A 22,211-nucleotide genomic window follows, 5' to 3' on the forward strand; every position below is an offset into this window, starting at 1 on the left:
CACTAAATACTTCCTGAAACAGTATTGAAGAAAAACTTCAAAACAGAAACAGGAAGAGGCTCTCCTATGGTTATATTTAATTTGGTTCTTAAAATGGTGACATTATTACAGACAAAATAGAAATAAAACAGTATAAAAGGCAAGTTGAAAAAGACAACTCTTGTCATGCTTAGAATTATTCAGAATTAAATTACAAATTATTAAATTATTTTCTTAAATCTAGATTTTGATTTTCCAAAAAGGTTCACCTTAAGACTATTGTTTAGTACATGTTGATTGAGAAAACTACAGCAGGGTTTTCAATCAAAAGCTGGTTATCATGGGAAACTACATGAGTATATTTAGTAAGTTTTTTTTTAAGTCAGAGGGACACATTACAGATTATAACATGAGTGTTGGAAAAGAGCTTTGAGGGACAACTGTATAGATACTCTCTCAGGCAGGTGCCCCACAGATAACATTTCCATCCCTTCATTTTGTTGAGTCTGGGGCAAAATGATTATAGTTCATAAACAGGATCTGTCTTAGGGGTCCCATTCCAAATTCTTGGTATAATCTGGCTCCCACATGGAATTTCCACTGTAATTTCAATATTTCACAGTAGTTAGGGGCCTGGAACCCAGAAGCCCCCAGAAGAGATTATTGCATAGATTTCTCAGAAGGAAAGGGAATTGTTACCTAGTAAACCATAAAAGTTATCACTCACATCCATATCAATGAAAATGGAGGATTTACCTCCAAATAACCTGATTTCTTTTTTTTTGAGATGGAGTCTTGCTCTGTTGACCAGGCTGGAGTGCAGTGGTGCCATCTCAGCTCACTGCAACCTCTGCCTCCCGGGTTCAAGTGATTCTCCTGCTTCAGCTTCCTAAGTAGCTGGGATTACAGGCACGCCCCACCATGCCCAGCTAATTTTTGTATTTTTAATAGAGACGGGGTTTCACCATGTTGGTCAGGCTGGTCTCGAACTCCTGACCTTGTAATCCGCCCGCCTTGGCCTCCCAAAGTGCTGGATTACAGGCGTGAGCTACTGCGTCCGGCTTTTGTTTGTTTTGTTTGTTTTTTGAAAATAACCTGATTTCTTAATGATTTCCTAAAAGCAAAATATATTGAGATTAATGAATATTAGTGGAAAACTGTTTGGTTAGACAGTTTAAGAAATATAAATCTTAAATTGAGATGCAAAAGAAATAATATGTACTTTTAAGGGCAATAGAAGGAAAAAGTTCTGTGTACAGGAAACAAAATTAAAATAAGCATAGAGAGAAGCCGATGGGCATTACCTGACTTTTCCTTGTTTGAAAAATACAACTTCTAAAACTTATTTCTATGTAAAGATTTTAAAGCATTTTACAGACAGCCAAAGGGAACTTGGGGCTGACAACCAGAAATGGTGGGTTTTTTTTCTCCAACTGTGTACAAATCATATCATTAAGTTTTATGATTGAATCACCAGTTATTGAATACACATGGTAATGTTTACCTCTGACTTTGCAGATAAATAAGTGATTTCTTTCTAGTTTTTCCTGCTCCTTAGTGACAGCTGAGGTAGAATTCTTCTCAGATAGGCTTTCACTTTTCTTACTTTTTGTAACCCTTTCCCACTCTGCAGAATTCTTCTTTTGTTTCCTCATTTACACAACTTTTTTTTAGTCTGTTGTTATAATTGTTCTCTTTTATTATTAGCTATTGTTGTTAATCTCTTACTGTGCCCACTTTATAAATTAAACTTTAAAAAGTTTGTATAAATTTAAGGGGCACAAGTGCAGTTTTGTACATAGATATATAGTTATTCTATTAACATATTTATTTATTCAACCAATATGAAATCTGTCACTGTTTCCAAGGAATAGTCTTGCTTTTGGAAAGGGTGCCTGGAGAGCCTGTGCCAGCTGGAAGCATGATGGGCAAGATAGGAGGGATGGTGGGATTCCCCAGCCACCGGGCTTCCTCAGCTGATGGCTCAGCTGCTGGGAGGTGGGTGAGGGAGGCCACTGCAGGAGGTCCAGGCCCTCCTCTCCTGGTCCCCAGCAGCCTCCCTCAGGCCTTGTGATTGAAGTCCTGTGGCTCTGTGGAGGGTGCTTCCAATGAATGGCCGTCTGTGGAGACAGTGGCCGCAATGAGAGCACTTGGGACTGAGGTGAGAGCAGCAGCCTGGCTGCAAGTGTGCGGAAGTATTTTGTGTGAATGGTCTTCCACATTTGGGCTCAAAAATGAGTTTTAAGTGTTTATTTTGGGAGCTTTAGCTAAAAAAAAAAAAAAAAAAAAGTGTTTCTTTGTGGTAAACTTTGGCTTATCTCAAGCCTGGCAAAGAGGAATACATTTGATTAGACATTCTACAACTTTTAAATTATTGATGTAATTGTCACATAGATGAGCAGACTGAAGTAGAGAGGTTAAAGGATTTATTCTGGTCACACAGCAATTTATGGTGGAACTGCTTGGCAACTGCTCAACACTTCCAGAGATTCTTGCATTTCACACTGTGAGGGAGGAATGTGTACAAGATCTCATCATTCTTTTTTAGCTCCTTGTAATATCTGAAAGTCTTGCCAGATACCTCTGTTTCTAATCTCCGTTGGCCGCTTTCCACCCGGTTGACTCTTCTTTCTCTTGTGGACCTGATTTCTGTCCAGCTCTGTGGCAGTTGGGAGATGAGCTTGCTGCACCAGAGATGAGCAGTGCTTGCAGGGTCTGGCTGATGTGGATGTGACGGAAACATTGAGTCCATTGTATCCTCTTTACTAGATGGATAATGTAAGCAAGGTCTCAAGATGAGCTGGCAGCCCGATTGTTTTCTATCTTGTATTGAATGATGAAATGATAAAATGAAAAGTTTAAAATTCAGAATTCTTTTGAATATTCTTCTTATGCCACCCATGTACAAATATCAATAGCTTAAATAGTGCAGAATAGGCTTAGGAAGCAGTAATTAATTAAAAAATCTCACCTACTTATTTATGGTGAGAACACAAAATCTAGTCTTAGCAATTTTCAAAGTAATTAACTTTTAAAAAACCCAAATATTAATGACAAATATCAGAGATAAGAGCTAAGGACTTTGAATGGTTTTTCTTAGAGGGGGAATGGATGGGGAGAAGGGACTAGAACCTGGTAATTTAAAATTATTTTAAAGGCCCTGCAGACAGCCGTCTTTACTGACGCCTATAGATTTCGGTTGGTTCCAGTAACATCTTTTGCTTCTTTATCTTTCTTTTCATACCTTTTTTTCTATTGTAGGGGGTTGAGGAACACAAACATAGAGGCAAATGAGGTATGTGGGATAACATATATTATATATTTCATTTATTTTGACCCTAACACTTATTTTCACAAATATCTTTGTATTTTTTAGGTGCTAGTGAAAAAAATATAAAGTGAAAATAAATATCCCTCTATGTTTTTTGGGCATAGAGGCCAAATGTGCTAAACAAAACAACATTTTAATTAATTATAACCTTGTTTTACTTGGTAGTTACCTAATTGGTTGGTTATTTTTAGGGTTCAGTTTGTGTGCTGGTAAAAAATGTGATTCTTTTGTGTTTTTATTTCTTGTAACATTTTTAGTTGGGAACTCTTGGCTAATAAAATCTTCTAATTTTTTTTAACTTAGAATCTGGAGCAACAAAATGTAATATATAAGCTCAGATTCCTAAGTTACTGATGCCTCTTTTTATATGAGGCTAGCAATTCATTTATTTAACAATGTCATCATCATGGTAATCATCAAAATGTACTTGAGGCATTTATGTCTGTGTTCCCATATCTTTCCCACTATATGAAGTACAATAAATTGGCTAAGACCTCATGTGTGGGACTTTATAATCTAAGGCAGAAAAATTAATACAGATGAGCATGCAGGTCATCTAGACAGCTAGGCAAACACTGACACAATGTACAATACTGTATTAAAAGCATATATAATGCATTGGGTGACTATACATTAGAGTAAATGAAAGATGAATTATAACTGGGCACAGTGGCACGTGCCTGTAATCCTAGTACTTTGGGAGGCTGAGGTGGGAGGATCACTTGAGCCCAGGAATTCAAGACTAGTCTGTGAAACACAGTGAAACCCTGTATTGTAAAAAAAAAAATAAAATAAAAAAATTCACCAGATGTTGTGGTGTGCACCTGTGGTCTCAACTATTTGGGAGGCTGAAGTGGGAGGAACACTTGAGCCCAGGAGGTTGAGGCTGCAGTGAGCTATGATTGTGCCACTGAACTCCAGCCTGGGCAACAGAGTGAGACCCTGTCTCAAAAAAAAAAAAAAGATGAATTATGAGTTACCTTTTTTGTACAACGGCAAAAAAGAGGAATCTTTACTTTCTCAAGAACTTTGTTACATCCAGATAACAACTGAACAGTCCTTGGCGTAGAAATAACAGGAGGAAGTGATACATGCAGTAGTAAGAGGAAGGAAAGTGCTTTGTCCCACAAAATACCTCCTCTACTTGATAACGCCTACAATTCTTTTAGTTTAAATCTTTGTTTTTGGCTTTATGCAAATACCTGTGGGAGAAATGTCATTAAGTGTATGTGTGCTAAATGGATAAAGAGAAGGATATTTTGTATACTGGTGGTTTGGAAATAAACCAAGTTTGAACAATGCACCATGACATGTTTCTCTATCGTTTCTTGAACTTAGTTTGTTTTCCAGTCACTGGCGTATAAATCTGCCTAATACCTTTTTGATATTGGGGGGAGGAACCCACTTTTATTTACATTTGAATTTCTAGAAATACATGAAGCAAAATGTACTTGACTAAAATTTGAAAGTACTCCAACTGAGCATTTCACAAACATCTACAAGAGAGCTTGCTATTAGAAGCTCAGGACTTGGTTAGCATAAGAATTGTACCTTGAGATAAGACATGTTCATCATCTTGTTTTCCCATAGATTTTTAAATCCACAGTCTACAGGAAAATAGGAGCTGTATTCTCATCATGTTAGCTGACTGATTTTGCACAGTTAATTTTTGGAGCTTGGTTTGCTCTTATCAGGGTTTTAGATGAATGAACTAGTTTGCTCTAAAAGTGTGGAATAAGTTAATTGCCTCAAAGGATTTTCTTTTTTTTTTTGAGATGGAGTTTTGCTCTCGTTGCCCATGTTGGAGTGCAATGGCGTGATCTCAGCAACTTCCGCCTCCCAGGTTCAAGCGATTCTCCTGCCTCAGCCTCCCAAGTAGCTGGGATTACAGGCGCCTGCCACCATGCCTGGCTAATTTTTGTATTTTTAGTAGACATGGTGTTTCACCATGTTGACCAGGCTCGTCTCAAACTCCTGACCTTGTGATCCTCCTGCCTTGGCCTCCCAAAGTGCTGGGATTACAGGTGTGAGCCACTGTGCCCGGCCACCTCAAAGGATTTTTGAAGATAGGACCTCTAGCATTTTTGGTGTCACTGTGCTATAACTAGCCACAGACCATTTCTCTGTATCCCTTTTGATCTCACACTACAGTGTTTGCAGTATGGTAGCCTCTATTCACATGAGACTTTTGCACACTTGAACTGAGGCTAGTGTGCATTGAGGAGCTACATTTTTTATTTTATTGCCATTTAATTAATGTAAATTTAAAAATTGATACTCAACTTAGTTATTTAAAAATTTGTAGGTATAATTGGAGCAACTTGGGTATGTGACTCTACCTTTTCAACTGTAAACTTTTTGAAATCTAAATACTTATTGAGCATTTTTGATGAAAATTTAGTGGCTGAATTGAGAAATGCTGTAAGTGCAAAATACACACTAGATTCCAAGGCTTAGTGTGAAAAAATGTAAAATATCTCACTAAATGTTTAAAATATTGATTGCATGTTGAAATTATGTTTGAGATATATTGTGTTAAAGCATATTAAAATTATTTTCACCTATTTTTACTTTTAAAGTGTGGCTAATTTCGAGTTTTAAATTACGTTATGTGGATAATATTTCTGTTGGGTAGCACATAAAATTACTGTGTCTGTGCTTTGTAGATATTTGTTAAAAGGCAATGTGCTAGTAATTCTGTGATCTTAAAAAGACATATGTGTTATTTTTGTTTATACATATGTGTATACAAACATACATGTATACCAGTATACATGCATGCATGTGCGTATACTTGTGGACGTGTGTGTGTGTGTGTGTGTGTATGACCTGTAGTAGCCAGCCTCCCACATCGTGTGTCCTGGTTTTCAGACCCTTGTTTAGTCTTCTCCTGTGTTATACCAGGGCTGGTCTGTGTGACCAGCAGAAGTCATGGTATGTCACTTCCTGAGAACAAGTTATAAAAGATAAGAGGCCAGGCACAATGTCTTATGCCTATAGTCCCAGCACTTTGGGGGCCAAGGTGGGAGGATTGCCTAAGGCCGGGAGCTCGAGACTAGCCTGGGCAACATAGCGAGATCTCATCTCTTAAAAAAAAAAAATTAGCTGAGTATAGTGGTGTACAGCTACTTGGGAGGATGAGGAGGGTCACTTGAGCCCAGGAGTTTCCGGCTGCAGTGAGCTATGACAGCGCCACTGCACTCTGGCCTGGGTGACAGAGTGAGATCCTGCCTCTGGAGAAAAAAAAAAAAAAATCAGTGCTTCTTTCTTGGGCACTCTGTCTTTCTTGGGCCACTTGCTCTAGGGGAAGCTGTTACATGGACACTTAGGTGGCCTATGGAAAGGTTCACATGGTGAAGAACTGAGGTTTCCAGCAGCCAGCAAGGAATGGAGGCTTCCCAGCAATGACGGGATTGAGCTGGAAGCAGATCCTCCCCAAGTTGGGCCTTCAGGCGACTGCCCCAGCTGACAACTGGACAGCAACTTTATAATTCTGAGCCACAACCACCTAGCTAAGCCGCTCCTGAGTTCTTGACCCACAGAAACTCTGAAATAATAAGTGATGTTGTTTTAAGCTGCTCAGTTTGGGATTGTGTGTTACATGACAATAGATAACTAATATGTAATCTGAATGCAAAAGAGGTTCATTACACTGTATAATAGCAAACAACAAAACCAAACCAAACCAAAAATTAATTAAATGTCCTCAAGTGGGAAACTGGTTAAGTAATTGATGGCATATTTGCTCAGTGGGATATTAGGCAACTGTTAAAAATGTTGGGTTAGCTGAATCCTCAGGAATAAAAGTAGCCAGTGGAAACCCATGAGGGTGTGAGAACCACTCACGGGAGTCACAGCAAGCACTGCTGACCAGGGACCACGTTTATAAAAACACGACATCGACATATTACCCTCCCAATGTTTTATTTTTATTTCCTCTTTCTGTTTTCTCTCCTTTACCTGTTCTAGAGAATCCCATCAGGGTACCTGTGGCCTTTTGCTGTCTAGCCTTCTCCATCAGATTGTGCTCCTTGAAGACAGGGACTTCTTACCTAGCACTGGGCTGGAGCAAGGAGTGAATACCTTTGAAGTCTGAATAATAACATGCATTTTCCATGGTTTTTAAAACTGTTTCTATTATTTATTTTAAAAATTATTTTTGTATATTAATTTAAAAATTGTTATGTATTTACGGGGTACAAGTACAGATCTTTTTTTCTTTTCTTTTCTTTTTTTTTTTTTCTTTTTGAGACAGAGTCTGACTCTGTCACCCAGACTGGAGTGCAGTGGTGCAATCTCAGCTCACTGCAACCTCCGCCTCCTGGGTTCAAGCGATTCACCCACCTCAGCCTCTCGAGTAGCTGGGATTGCAGGTGCATGCCACCACGCCTGGCTAATTTTTGTATTTTTAGTAGACACGGGGTTTCACCATGTTGGCCAGGTTAGTCTTGAACTCCTGACCTTAGGTGATCTGCCCACTTCGGCCTCCCTAAGTTCTGGGATTACAGGCGTGAGCCAGTGCGCCTGGCCATGAGTACAGATTTCTTACATGCATACATTGCATAGTGGTGAAGTCTGGGCAGGTTTTTTTTTTTTTTTTAAGCAAAATGCAAAGTTATAGGTAGAGTGAAACCACAACTATGGTTGCAAATGCTATATAAAGCAGGTGGAAAACAAATGAAACAACTTCTAGATTCAAAAAGCATTACTTTGTAAAGATGTAATTCCAATTATTTTAGTTATTTTCTTCTTTACTGGGACACTCCAGACCCTCTCTGTAGTTTTGCGTTACTCTATTCAGCTTGGTCTCAGCTGTTAAAGGTCTAATGCTAAATTAGTGGTGGGGATGGGAGCTAAAATGACTTCAAATTTCCTCAGCCTATTGTTGTTCAAGGCTATAACCAAGTGTTTTTTTTTTTTTCTCACTTTCCTTTTGTCTGCACTCCACTTCTTGACTTTTTCTTACCATGTTTTGAAGCTGCTTTTTACTTGAGTCCTGTGAGAGCAGCCTTCCCTCCCAGCTGATTGCAATTTCTTACTAAAGCCCTGTTAACTCCAGATCAATGGCTTATTTGACTCACTTGACTTTTTAAAGAGCCAGAATTATTTCGCCTTTAAAGCAAATGTATGTATGTATGTTAACCCTTAAGCTCTCAAAGCAAATGTATGTATGTATGTTAACCCTTAAGCTCTCAAACACTCAACCCATGTGTTAGGGTTAAACTAATGGCTCTGACGATTGGGTGGAGGGAAGCAAGGTAGAAATGATGAGAGTAGGAAAAATGACATTTGTGTGTGTGTGAGAAATAAAAATCACTCGAGACTTTTACATAGTAATATGCAAATTCCCCCTTTATGCTTTTCTCACTTCCACCTGCAATTGGAGATGTCAGTCTCTCAGCTGAGAATGATAGCTCTAGTGAGTCACTGTTGCCTATGGAGGGATGTTGTCTTGCAGATGTGTTGGTGTAGAACAAAGCTTTTTGTGGTAGCAGCCTCCATGATGCCTGCCTCCTCTTATTCACATCCTTGTGTAGTCCCCTCCCCCGTTGCACCAATGCACTATAGCAGAGGCAATGCTATGCCACGTCCAGGCTTAGATTATAAAAGACTGAAATGTCTTTTATAATCTTGAGTCTTCTCTTTTGAATCACTTGGGTCCTCTCTTTTGAATCACTCACTTTGGGGGAAGCCTCATGATGAGCAGCCTATGTAGAGGCCCATAGGGCCCGGAACTAAAGATTCCCTTTAACCCTCCCATGAGTGTGCCTGGACACATATCCTCAATTGACTGCAGCCCCAGTTGACTTCTTGATTGTAGCCTAGTGATAGGTCTTGAGCCTGAACCTGGCAGGTAAGCCACTCCTAGATTCTTGACCTACAGAAACTATGAGATAATAAATGTTTGCTGTTTTAAGCTGCTAAATTTGGTGTGATGTTACATAGCAGTAGATAACTAAACCAGTTGTAAACAGCTGGGTTAGACCAAAACCTAAAGAGATTTTTCTTTTCTTGAGACAGGGTGTTGCTCTGTTGCCTAGGCTGAGTACAGTGGCATGATCACACCTCACTGTAGCCTTGACCTCCTGGGCTCAAGCAATCCTCCCACTTCAGCCTCCCGAGTAGCTGAGACTACAGGCGCGTGCCACCATGTCCAGCTAATTTTTGATTTTTTTTGGAGACAGGGTCTCTCTCTGTTTCCCATGCTGGTCTTGAACCCCTGGAAGCAAGTAGTCCTCCCACCTTGGCCTCCCAAAGTGCTGGGACTACCGGAGTGAGGCACTGCGCCTGGCCAACAGATTTCTTTTACTTTGGAAGTCCTATTACCAAAATCATACTGGAGTTACCAGTAAGTAACCAGCTTTGGTAATTGCAGCAACATATTTGTTATTATAATTTCACCCAATCATGAAAAATTTGGTTGAATGGGATGAGTAATTATTATTAACATAACATTAATATCATATAAGTGGCAGCCAATTTTAAATGTAGGTTTTGTTTGTTTGTTCGTTCATTTTGAGACAGGGTCTTGCTCTTTTGCCCAGGCTGAAGTGAAGCAACGTGATCTTGGCTCACAGAAACTTCTGCCTCCTGGGTTCAAGGGGTCCTCCCACCTCAGCCTCCCGAGTAGCTACAGGTGCTTGCCACCATGCCTGGCTAATTTTTGTGTTTTTTTTGTTTTTTGTAGAGACGGGGTTTTGCGCTGTTGTCCAAGCTGCTTTTGAACTCCTGGCTTCAAGCAATCTGCCTGCCTCAGGCTCCCAAAGTGCTAGGATTACAGGCATGAACCACTGTACCCAGGCAAAATGTAGATTTTTTTTTTTTTAGACCTGCTTTATTTCAAAAAGCTTTTGAAGTGATACAGCTGTATATTTTTATGGCAAAAACCAGCCCATTTTCAAACTGATAAATAGGGCCACCTAACTGCAAAGAAATGATTAATTTATAACTTTCTTGTATTTTTTAATGAAACAAAATATAACTTTGGTAGGGCTTAGAGACAGTTAAAAGCAGTGTTTGAAAAAAAATTAAAAAGCAATAAAGTTTAAAGAGATTAAGTTCCAGAGGAGTTTTTTTAATTAGTGTGCTGGATACATATTTTTTTCTTTTTTCTTTTTGGAGAACCTCTTCATTTTGAATTCTTTTTATGAGTCCTCATGATCACTTGTTTGCTCAAATTCTTCTGTCTCACATCTCCACTATGAGGTGAAAGATTATTCGAGTATCATATGTTTAGAGTAATCCTTTCTTAAGAGTCAATTTTTAGGTTTTTATTAATTTCTTAGAATTCTCTGAATTTTCTTACATAACCACAATAGTGGTTCTTCCTCTGTGACCCCAAACATGACTTCAAAAATTAAAAGTAGAAAGAACATCACCTTTCCATACCCAGAAAGCCCCCCACAGGCTGTTTTAGAGGGTGTAAGATTTAAGCCTATGTTTGTAAAATGGGGTGGTTCAGGCTGTAGCAGGCCCACAGAGGGGTGTGTTTTATTTGGCCAGCACTATGTTGTCTCACACAGTGTTCTTAAAAAAAAAAAAAATTGCCAACACTTAAAAACCAGGCAATTTCACATTTAAAAAAAAAAAAGTCCTGACAATAGTAGGCCTATATTCCTACATAGCAACACTGGGCTGAAATTAAGAAACTGCTGCCCCTTGTAGATGGTCCCTAGGCTTTTGCACTTCACTACTGCTCTCCCACTCCCCGACCTTTTTTTTTTTTTTTTTTTTAATGTCCTCTGGCTTCATTTATTTTAGTTACTTTCCCGGGCCCTGTGGGCATTTGCATTGACCACTTCTGATCTAAACAGACAACTAGCCATGACATAATTGAGAGAGGTTGAAGTCATTGGGGCACTATTAAAGCAAGATTACTTTTGTCTTATTTACCTAGTAACAACCATACTTATACTATGCTAAGGGGCATTCCTGTCTGCTCTCTTCCCTTCCAGTCAACATAGAGTTATTTCTAATGTTCCACTCATGCAGCTTTAGATAGTACTAATCTTATGAATGTTGTTGATCTTAAAAGTCCTCCTTTTAATTTACGTTCTCTTTTTGTTTTAAACTTAAGCCTAAAGTCATACTGAGGTTTTTGATTATTCTAAGTTGAAGATTTTGATCCACTTAAATTGCAACACTTCTCATGCCTGTTACTGACAGATCACTGCAAGCTTAGCCCTTCGTTAGGAAAAAAACCAAACAAACCAAAAACCCAGATTCCAAGAACAGCACAGAATGAAATTCTTAAGAAAATGCAACTGTGTGAGAAGCAAAGTCTTGTCACCCCAAGTTTTTACTGATCAAAAAATTGTATGCACATAACCCTCATAAATGTTGTTGGAAAGAATTATGGAAAAACTGAGAGAGGCAGAGAAGTGTGAAAAGATGACGCTTCCCCCTCCCTTGTCACAGTACCACAGAGGAGGCTGCCTCAGTTTCTTCACTCAAAATGAGCTACTCCTAAGCCACATAAAACTCATTATTCCTTTACTAAAAAACAACTGATCATCAAATTTGGCAACTGTACATTTTTATCTACATATATGCAATAAACAACTTTAATTATTATTTGGAAATAAGGAAGGTGCTATTGGATAGTTTCCTCTGACAGTTTGCAGTAAAAAAAAAGGTTAAAAATAAATAACCCCTAATGTTTAAAAAGTGTAATATTTTAACTTTAATGAGGGTCTGAATTAAGGCAGCAGGGTAAGTGTGAAAAAGTAAATGAATATTATTTCTAGTATATATTATTAATTCTTTGAAGAAGAATGATACACTCTTTTCATATAATTTATTTTAAAAATAGTGATAGAGGCAGGATGAAGTAGCCTGTTGGATGTGTAGTATGTATGATGTGCATTATTTAGGTGTGCCTTATTAAAGAAGACATATATTCCACCATCTTTTAAAATAAGAAACTTTCTGCTATATTAAAAATTAAGCTAAAAATTGTATATTTGTTTTTTTTCTTTGTAACAATAATGTTAGTACAGTTAGGCCCAGCAGTAGCTATATGTATGGGCGAGAGACATGCTTATATTTACTTTTTTAAAACTCACATTGAATAAAATTTGGCAAACAGAGAAAAAATATACCACCCATAGTACCATCAACCCAGTATAAATGCTGTTAGCATGTTGATATAACATGTAGCCTTTTCTGTTTGCATTTTTAGACATAGGTATAACCAGTTTTTAATCTTGTTTGTTATGTAACAGTATAGGATATGTCACATATTGTGTAATGGAAGATATATTATAAAAATTTTTTGAAGATTTACTTAAAATTTGAAATGAGGCAATGATATTCTCAGGGACTGAAGATAAATTTCTTGGCTCACTGCTTTTTTTGGTCAACCTTTTTTGAGCATCTAAGTTGGTACATATCAATCTTTGATTTCATAAGTGTGATAATTGGACATCTAAAAACTCATTTCCATGTTTGAGTTTAAAATGAACTTCATGAGATTTCTCCTATGGGAAGTGATTTTTAGGTGTGCAGAGTTTTGTATGTGTTTTGGTTGCTGCTGGTTTTTTTCGAGTAAAAAATACAGAAAAACCTGGGCGCAGTGGCTCACACCTGTAATCCCAGCACTTTAGGAGGCTGAGGTGGGTGGATCATGAGGTCAGGAGTTCAAGACCAGCCTGGCCAAGATGGTGAAACCCTGTCTCCACTAAAAATACAAAAAATTAGCTGGGCGTGGTGGCAGGTGCCTGTAATCCCAGCTACTCGAGAGGCTGAGGCAGAGAATTGCTTGAACCCAGGAGGCGGAGGTTGCAGTGAGCCAAGATCACGCCACTGCACTCCAGCCTGGGCAACAGAGCAAGACTCCATCTCAAAAAAAAAAAAAAGAAAGAAAGAAAATACAGAAAAAAGGAAGAAAAGAGGAGAAGGAAGGAAGGTTGGAAGCACTTCCTGAAATGATACTTCTGTATACATTTTCCCTGAACACTCCACAGACCTGATTCCTGGCTCTGCTCTGTACTTGTAGTGGCCTGTTCATGTATTCACTCTGAGCAGGGTTTTCTAGAACAGAACAATGTTTTTATTCCCTTTCCCCAAGATCTAGCCAAGTGTGCCCCACATAGTAAGCACTTAATGAACATTCAGTGAGTGAAAGAGGAGAGAAAACCATGTACAGACACCAAGCATAAGAGAGGAAGGAATTATATCAGGATGTTTTTAGCTGTAAGTTATAGCATGTAAACTACAAGTGGCTTAAGCAATAGGGACATTTTTTAAATTCACATGACACAAAGTTCAGAGTAAGGGCAGTTCCAAAGCTGGTTTTGCAGCTGAACAATGTCATAGAGTACCCAGATGTTTTTCATTTTTGTACTCAGCCATCCTCAGCATATTGGTTATTTCTTCCATTATAGTTGCAAGATGGATGTAGGAGTTCCAGATGCTATTTGCAGACATGACCATGTCCAACAAAGAAGAGGTGGTATTTTCTGCTGTGTATCTCAGTTTATTACAGAGCTTTCACAGTTGCTTCCAGCTGACTTCTGCTTAGGTCTAGGATTGGCTCACAAGCCTATGCCCTAGCTGACGATGGCTATTGGGTAGACACCAACAGTGGCTGGCATAGAAACACCAGAGGAAACAATAATGGGAAAAAGAGTAGTGATAGGTCAGAATGAAATAGGCTGTTGGATGTGTAATATGTAGAGTCTACATTATTTAGGCCTATTGTATTCTTATTATATCTGTATATACATTCACTATCTGATATTTAATATTAACATATGTTTGAAGCTAGGAGAACAATACTTCTAAGTAAAAAGTGTGCTACTCAAGAGCGGTAGAACCATATACATTTGGGGATGTAAACTATATGAAATTGCAAGTACAAAATTGCTAGGCCCACTTTAGGTCCTTGGAAACTTCTTTAGCTTCATGGCAAATCTTTTTCCACTGCCATCCCCGGCCTTCCCCACATTTAACATTGCTACTCTGGAGAGAATAGAAAACTTGGGTAACAAGTTAGAAGAACAGAATTTGCTTTCTTAATAACATTATGTTATTCTAAGGAAGAAGGACATTGCACTCAAGAATTACTCAAGGAACAGGTCAAATGAATGGGAATTATAAAGATAGATAATAGATGTTTTTTTAAAAAGCATCTTGAGTTTTTGTTAATAGTACTTTTAAACCGTTGTAGTTTGCTACATATTCTTTACTCTTAGAAACTGGATATAAAAGTGAAAATACATCAAAACAAAATATTCAGCCCACTAGATATATATATTCCAGGTGTGCTTAAATAGGGACATATAAATTATTACTATATGACACTTGTATAATTTGGATAGAGTCGAATTCTTAAGCAGAATGTTAATTATCAGAAAATGAGTATTTTATTTAGAAATTATATGTAATATAACATTTTATATTTTTTTCCCATTTCCTTTGGATGGGTGTGGGGCTGTGGTGGGGGAAGAGAAACAGTGACCACCTGTGTCACCTGCTGTCTTCATGGTCTTCAGTCTATTGCAGTAGCATCCCAGAGGCTGTTTCTGAGGAACCTGTTGTGTTGCTAGATTGATACTGCAGTCTGTTGGCTATTGTCTTCTTTTTTAAAAACAGAGCAAAACAAAATATATTCCTCTCATCTACCTCTCGTTCTTGAGATTACATAAGAACTTCCCATAGTATACTAGCTTTTACACCAAATTTTAAAAATTGAAACATACCTTTGCCAATGAATGTAGTGTTAATTTGCAGAAGTGTGTCACTGGCGCCGAGTTGAATGAGCCTGTCACTTAATAGCCTTCCATTAATACTTGTTTAATGAAAGAATGAATGAACTGTTTATACAATATTGGGACTTCTAAGATAATTATGATAATTTAAGGAAAGCAAATATTGGACACTAACCTGTATTTGCTAACATTTTCTTTTAGAAGTTGTGATATTACCAATACTTTGAAAAATCAAACACTGTATTATCTTCAAATTAAAGACTTTAAGTGATATGCTAAATAGAGCTCTTAGCTTGACAGTTAAGACATTTATATATAACTAAGGCACTACACATCTGGGAAAATAAGAACATATTTTGAAAGGAAGAGATTCCACAAATGGGTGTCTGTGATTCAGTAAGAGGGGCCGTGAATACAATGTGAGTAGAATCTGTAACTGTGTGTGGTGCTTTATGCTTCTCAAAAGGCAGTTTTTTCATGATATTATATGGGTCTGCTTGCCTGTCTCCCATTATCTGTAATTTAAAGTGTGCTATTTTTGTAGCTGTTATTCTTGGACATACAAGTAAATCAACATGTATGTTCAAAAGATATGCACTTGATTTATGACAAGAGTAAGATAAATTTATTCTTGTATCTAAACATTAGCATTTATATACAAAAGTTTATTGATTAGTAGTAGATCTCATTTTTGAAAGTATTTTTATATGTACAATGAAAAGGCAGCTTTCTATTTTGTATGAAATTTTTAAAAAATCTTTTAAAAGTACTACAAGATAAAAGGAATTTAAAAATTGACATTATTGGCACAAGATTGATGTTAATGTTTACTCACGTAAATAGCGCAAAATACTGCCTAATTAGTGTGGTTGGTAAATTTTTGGTACTTAAATTTTCTCTGTTATTGTAAACCATGCATAAAATGCTTGTCTATTGAGAAGTGCAGAATTGTCAGAGCTTAAACAGCTGACATCTGCTTACTCTCTTAAAAAAAAAAAAAAAGAATAACAAGCCATTTCAGCCTAATCTACCTCAAATGTGTTCATGTAAATGGAGGTCCATCTATTGACCTGTATTCTTTTCAGCTCGGGATTGGTCCACATGGTTTATGAAACCAGGAAGCCTGATTTGAAATGCAGATGTTGAGAGAGTGAAGTACACCCTCCCCTTTATTCTTTGCTGTATCTGTCAGGGTGAAAAATGGCTTGCACAAGGGTCAGTCACCCATACTCACTTAATTACTTTTCTTGGACCCACAGAACTGTCACAAGCTGTGGTGGATGCGGGAGCTGTTCCTCTTTTAGTACTCTGTATCCAGGAGCCAGAAATTGCTTTGAAAAGGATTGCTGCTTCGGCCCTCAGTGATATTGCAAAGCATTCTCCAGAGTTAGCACAGACAGTAGTGGATGCAGGAGCTGTTGCTCATTTAGCCCAGATGATCCTGAACCCTGATGCTAAATTGAAGGTATTTCAAAATAAGGTTGAAAAATACATCAGCCTTCTTATAATGTAAGAAAATGGAAATGTGTACACGTGAATATTTTGCATCTAAAAATAATTAGCAAATTATCATTGAAAACAGATATGAATATATTATGTATTTGGTCTCTTAATATGTGAAAATAATACTGTAAGGATTAGATAAAGATGTGATTGGGGAAACTATGTACAAGATCAGAAGTAACAACAGTGTTAACATTAATAATTAAAATACAGAATCACATAATAATTAAATCCTGGTTTGGAAAAGACCTAAAGATTTTTGAACCCACCACTATAATATTGTTTCTTATGGAAATTGCAATATTTATCTTAGCCTTTTTTATAGCTTTCTAAAATCTGATTTTTAGTTAATAGTCACCAATTATACTTTTATATTCTAATAGTTATATCCTATAATGTTTTAAAATTGTTAACGTTAACTAAGCAATGGAACATTCTTTGAAATGGTATCAGCATCATGTCAAAGATATTGTTCTGCTTGATGATTTTTGTACTAAATGATCACCTGTCTCATTATTAGCAATTTCAGTGTTGCATAATTAAGAAGTGGTATTCATCCAGATGTCATGTTATTTAATCATCTGTAATAGATAGAGTTTCAAAATATTGAGAACTAATTTGGAAATTAGGAATTTTTAGAACTTGGGTATAAGACTTGAATGTGAATATCTCAAGACTCAGAAATCTTAGGCTGTTTAGGCATGTACATTTTTTTCCTTTTATAAAGGAATTTGAATATATATAAAACTGTTTACATTACATCTGAACTCTGTAGTGGATGCTATATAGTGTTTTGTTGTTGTTGTTGTTGTTTTTTTGCTTCACAGCATCAGATCCTTTCAGCTCTCAGTCAGGTTTCAAAACATTCCGTGGATCTGGCAGAAATGGTTGTTGAAGCAGAGATTTTTCCAGTTGTACTTACCTGTCTGAAGGACAAGGATGAATACGTGAAGAAAAATGCTTCTACTTTAATTAGAGAGATTGCAAAACATACACCCGAGGTGAAAAGAAACTTCAAGGCACAATAATATGTAGTAGTTAGTTTTAGTTTTTAAATAAAACATCAATTTGTTTATAGGGCCTAGGGGTTGTGGCACATGATCTAGTTGAGTCAGGATTTCTCGTCTTCTACTGGGTAGTTCTTTGTTGTGGGGAGCTGGTCCTGCACATTGTAGGACGGATGTTTAGCAGGATCCCTAACCTCTGCCCACTAGATGCCAAAAGCACCTTTCTCCCACAAGTGGTGACAATCAAAAATGTCTCTATACTTTGCCATGTGTTCCTCAGGGAGCAAAATTGCCTCCAGTTGAGAACACTGGGTTATATTAGCAGAGTTTGAGCTTGAAATCTGTTTCTAGTCATTTCCAACTTTCCATTTGTAGATTGTGAGGACAATGGAACTTTGCCATCCTTACTATTTGATGTCAGCTGGGAGTAGTGAGAGCACTATTATAGCTCCAGGTTGGGAGAAATCACAAAGGTCCCCTGGCCTACTGTGACCACTCCAGTAGCTGCTCTTACATGGTGATTTCCCGCCCTGAGTTCCTAGATGGGAAAGAAATAGAGAGAAAGCAAGCCTGTGTTGATTCTGAAGTATCTTTTTTCTGTGTATATTTTGACTAATCAATTTTTATTTCATTAAACTTTAAGTCCTCATTGTTTATTTCATCTAACATCTTTATTTGCTTGAGATTTTTCAAAATTAAAGTGTACTCAGCTAGTAATCATTACTAGCAAAGGGGGAATAATTAGGTTAGAATATTTCAAGTCCGACATTGTCTTTCACCATTCAGTGATTAATCTGCTTCATACTCACCCATTGTGATGGGGGGGTTTCAGTAGTTAGTTATGAACTAGCCCTAGGCTTAGAGTCTACATGAGGAATTTTGACATCCATTATAATAGGGATAAAAGTTGTGCCATCGATGCATGAAAAATTGGACCACAGAATAAAGCTCCTCACAGTTTGTGCATTTGAACTAGCAGGTTTATTGTGCTTGTATATTTCTTTAATAAATATAATAATTTCACTAAATGATAATTCAATTTCACCAGTTGTTTTTAGGTTCTAAATAGAATGTGGCAATATTAAACTGTATTTAAAGACCATCATAGGGTCCTGGTGATCTAACTCTTGTTCCCATCGCTTAGCTTTCACAGCTGGTAGTTAACGCAGGAGGGGTTGCTGCCGTGATTGACTGCATTGGGTCCTGCAAAGGGAACACACGGCTGCCTGGCATCATGATGCTTGGTTATGTAGCTGCTCATTCTGAGAACCTAGCAATGGCAGTCATCATTTCTAAGGTTTGTTCTTGCTTCGTTTTCTTCCAGTTGCAGTAAGAAATTCTAAGACAGAACCACAGATTAATGTTCTCCAACAGAATACAAAATATAACTGACTGGAGCAAAAAAATTACCTGAAAAAAATTTTGATTGTTTCAATGCTTATTAGCAAGTTTTATTAGCAAGGTAATGGGAAGTTTAAAGTTTTACTCAGCGTTTCTGATCAACAGAATATCAACTATTTTGAGCATTAATATTATCTGTATTTAAATATTAAGTTTATTTGTATCTTGAAGGATTAATTGTACATATCTACAAACATGTAAAGCTTACCTTGGTTAGAAACACCTATTTGTAAATGACATGCCCAATAGTCATTTTCAGTATTCTGGGAGGTCTATGTACCCCTGCATTACCTGCCACTTGAGTGGGAGATGACAATGGCTAGGACATCCCTTTTTATCCACTTTCTCTTCTTCAACTTTTATTAACTATTTCTCTTCTTAGATTTAGGCAATTCAGAGCACATGTCAGTGTTTTTGTTTCCTTGCTCTAGGGCTTTTGCTTTATCTCAGTTCACAATTTTGTAAGAACCCCTCATCTAGTGCAGCCCTGGCACATAGTAGGTGCTTACGAAATGTGTGCTAATGAATAAATATTGATCTCTGGACGAATGCTTCAAAGCCTGTGTGCTTACAGTGTGTGCAGTGACCCTCTGGGGTGTGGGTTTCTTATCAGCATAGAAAACCTGCTGCTGTATGTTAAACAGAAATGTGGATTTTTTTTATCCCTTACTAATCCTCAGAATAAAAAGGAGCCTCAGATCTTTATTTTCTACCTATTTCTTGATAATTCTTTGCTTTACTCCCTTTTATCCTGCTCTTTTCCTTTTGTTCTTCTACTACCACAGACTGTGATAGTGACTAGAGCAATAGTGGTGCTTTCTGAAGGGTCACGGTAAGGATGTTACCAGGTTTTTGATCCTTGGTTCTTTTGTGGATAGTCATGAAGCTTATGCATGGGAAGAATGATGAAAGAAGCAGCAATTGCCGTTGCTTCCCATATGCCTTCCTGAAATTAACCAGGGAGCTCTCCCCTTCTTTGGTCTAAGGTTGCTGCTGGCCTTTCCCACTTGGTTTGTTTTTCAGATAGAGATCAAGGTGTTGCTTGCTGAAACTCCAGCAGTTTCGGGCAAGCCACATAGTATGGTAGCACTCTCTGCTTTTCCTGTGTGGTACTATAAAGACTAACAATAATACCTAACATTTAAATAGTAATTTTAAAGCAAATTTGCATTCCTTATCTTATTTGTTATTCATTATAATTGAGGCCAACAAGTCAGAGCTTCGGGGATGGAGTAGAGGCACTGTCTCCTTTTCCTCCTGTTTCTTCAGTCTTGTTACATCCTGGACATGTGGGCTTTCTGGAAAGTTGCTTTATTCTGAAGACAGGTCTGACCTTTAATACTGGCAGACATACATTTTTAGTTGTAGGAAAGAAGCCAATGAAGAAATATAGCTGACCTCTTCAGGAAATTGGTCTTAATAACCAAATTAAAAAAGCAAAGAATAAAAGTATATATGATGATTCTGGCCTTTGCTGTGGTAGCATAACCATGTGATCTTTTTTTGTGGTACCAAATTTAAGGTGATTACCATAATCTCAAATTAGTCAGAAAATTACACCTATACAGAATTTGGAATTAGAATTTGATTTTTTAAAATTGTTCCTTGGGTATACAAAATGTAATGTATTTGAGGCTCTTTAGTTTATTCTGTTTTTATTGTTTAGATAAAATTGAAGCATAAGATGCAAAATGTAAGCATGTGCTGTGTAATAAAAGTAATCGTTGTTTTGACATTCAGTCATGTTAAAGTGGAAAGAACTATAATTTAAAAGTTGACCATAATTGATGGAAAATTATTTATGTACTGTTTCAGGAAAGGTGTTAGTGAATATATTCCACTGACAAGGTACTTAGGATTCTTATTGATTTATTTTATTCTCAGGCTTATTATATCAGGTTTATTATATTTGGTGAAAAGACTATTTCTTTAAAGATTCTAAACTTTTTAACAAAGGAAAATAAATGATTTTAAAATTCTAAACATTTTTAGTTTGTCACAGTAAAATCTGGCTTTGCCTATTTCCTAGTCTGTGACATCTGTTGTCTGGTTAAATACCTCTCTATTTGGGGGGTAAAAGCTAGTAGAGAAATTCTTGGTTTAGTTGAATCGTTACCGATAATTAAGGTAATTTAGTTCTAGTCATCTTATTGACTTAAGAAATGACAGCCCCTGTGATGTGCTCATTTATTGAACCATTTAAGAAAAAAAAGGATCAAGGCCGAAATGATTTCTTCTCATGTTTGAGAGACATGGAAGACTCTTTAATCCTGCTCTGGTTTCATAACACTTGCTCTTTTGATCCACGCTGCAGGGTGTACCCCAGTTGTCAGTCTGCTTGTCAGAAGAACCGGAAGATCATATTAAGGCTGCAGCTGCTTGGGCCTTAGGACAGATTGGAAGACACACTCCTGAACACGCACGGGCTGTTGCAGTCACAAATACTTTGCCAGTTCTGCTTTCTTTGTACATGTCAACAGAAAGTTCTGAGGATCTCCAAGTAAAAGTAAGTGCTTAATTCTGTTTTATGAAGATTTTGGCTCATTTAAAAAATATGTCATTTCAAATCTCTTTGTTTTCATCATGGACAATATTGTTTTATGAGTCAAGAAATACAAATTTATCAGAATTGACTTCGCTCTTCTTTGAAAATGAGTTACCCTGTCTCTAAAAATCAGTGATATATTTTAGAGAAAATTCTCTATGGGTGCAAAGTTGTTTGTAAAATGAATGGTTAATGCAGTCTACATTCCTGTTGACTCTTCTTATGTAGTGGGAATTGAAGAATAATAGAATTTTTTAGTTTGAATTTGCTGGAGAGACCTCTAGTTCATTTTACATTTAAAAGTGGAATCCAAAAGAATTTAAGGTACCTTTCAAATGTATCATATAACTAGTCAGAGGGTATTTTTGAACCCGTAATTTACGTCTTTAATTCCAAGGTCACCTGACCTTTTAATTATATGTCTTATATTTGTTTCTTTAAAAAATTGTCTATAAGACTCACTAAATTAAATATTTTTAAATCATGCATTTTTAAAAGGCAGATTTTCTGAAATATTACTAGCTACTAAAATGCTTCACAAAACATGAATGCACAAAACATGGATTATTTAATGATTTTATAATTTAAAAAAAAAGAAATAAAATGTTTTCCAGCATAGTTCCTATTAGGAAAACTTGTAAGTTTTTGAAAGCAGCTTGTAAAATTGACTTGGATTGAGGGAAGTTCACAGAACAGACAATAATTTAACAGTAAATTAAATTACATTTAAATTT

The 22,211-nt window shown here is 37.0% G+C and overlaps 1 protein-coding gene across 7 annotated transcripts in view; it reads left to right on the forward strand.

The window, feature by feature from the left end:
• The window catches only part of SPAG6 (sperm associated antigen 6), a 74,007-nt gene that overhangs the window by 27,757 nt on the left and 24,039 nt on the right, over positions 1-22,211 (forward strand). For 6 of the 7 annotated variants that reach the window (XM_004049149.4, XM_031015137.3, XM_019035580.3 and 3 more), the window contains exons 5-8: positions 16,281-16,486; positions 17,352-17,525; positions 18,676-18,828; positions 21,247-21,438. In XM_004049149.4, the coding sequence (XP_004049197.1) occupies positions 16,281-16,486; positions 17,352-17,525; positions 18,676-18,828; positions 21,247-21,438 (725 nt within the window). The remainder of the gene's footprint in view (positions 1-16,280; positions 16,487-17,351; positions 17,526-18,675; positions 18,829-21,246; positions 21,439-22,211) is intronic. The other variant, XM_019035582.3, reaches the window with a different exon arrangement.

The sequence above is a fragment of the Gorilla gorilla genome, chromosome 8 (assembly GCF_029281585.2).
Source record: "Gorilla gorilla gorilla isolate KB3781 chromosome 8, NHGRI_mGorGor1-v2.1_pri, whole genome shotgun sequence".
In the NCBI taxonomy this organism is placed as follows: domain Eukaryota; kingdom Metazoa; phylum Chordata; class Mammalia; order Primates; family Hominidae; genus Gorilla; species Gorilla gorilla.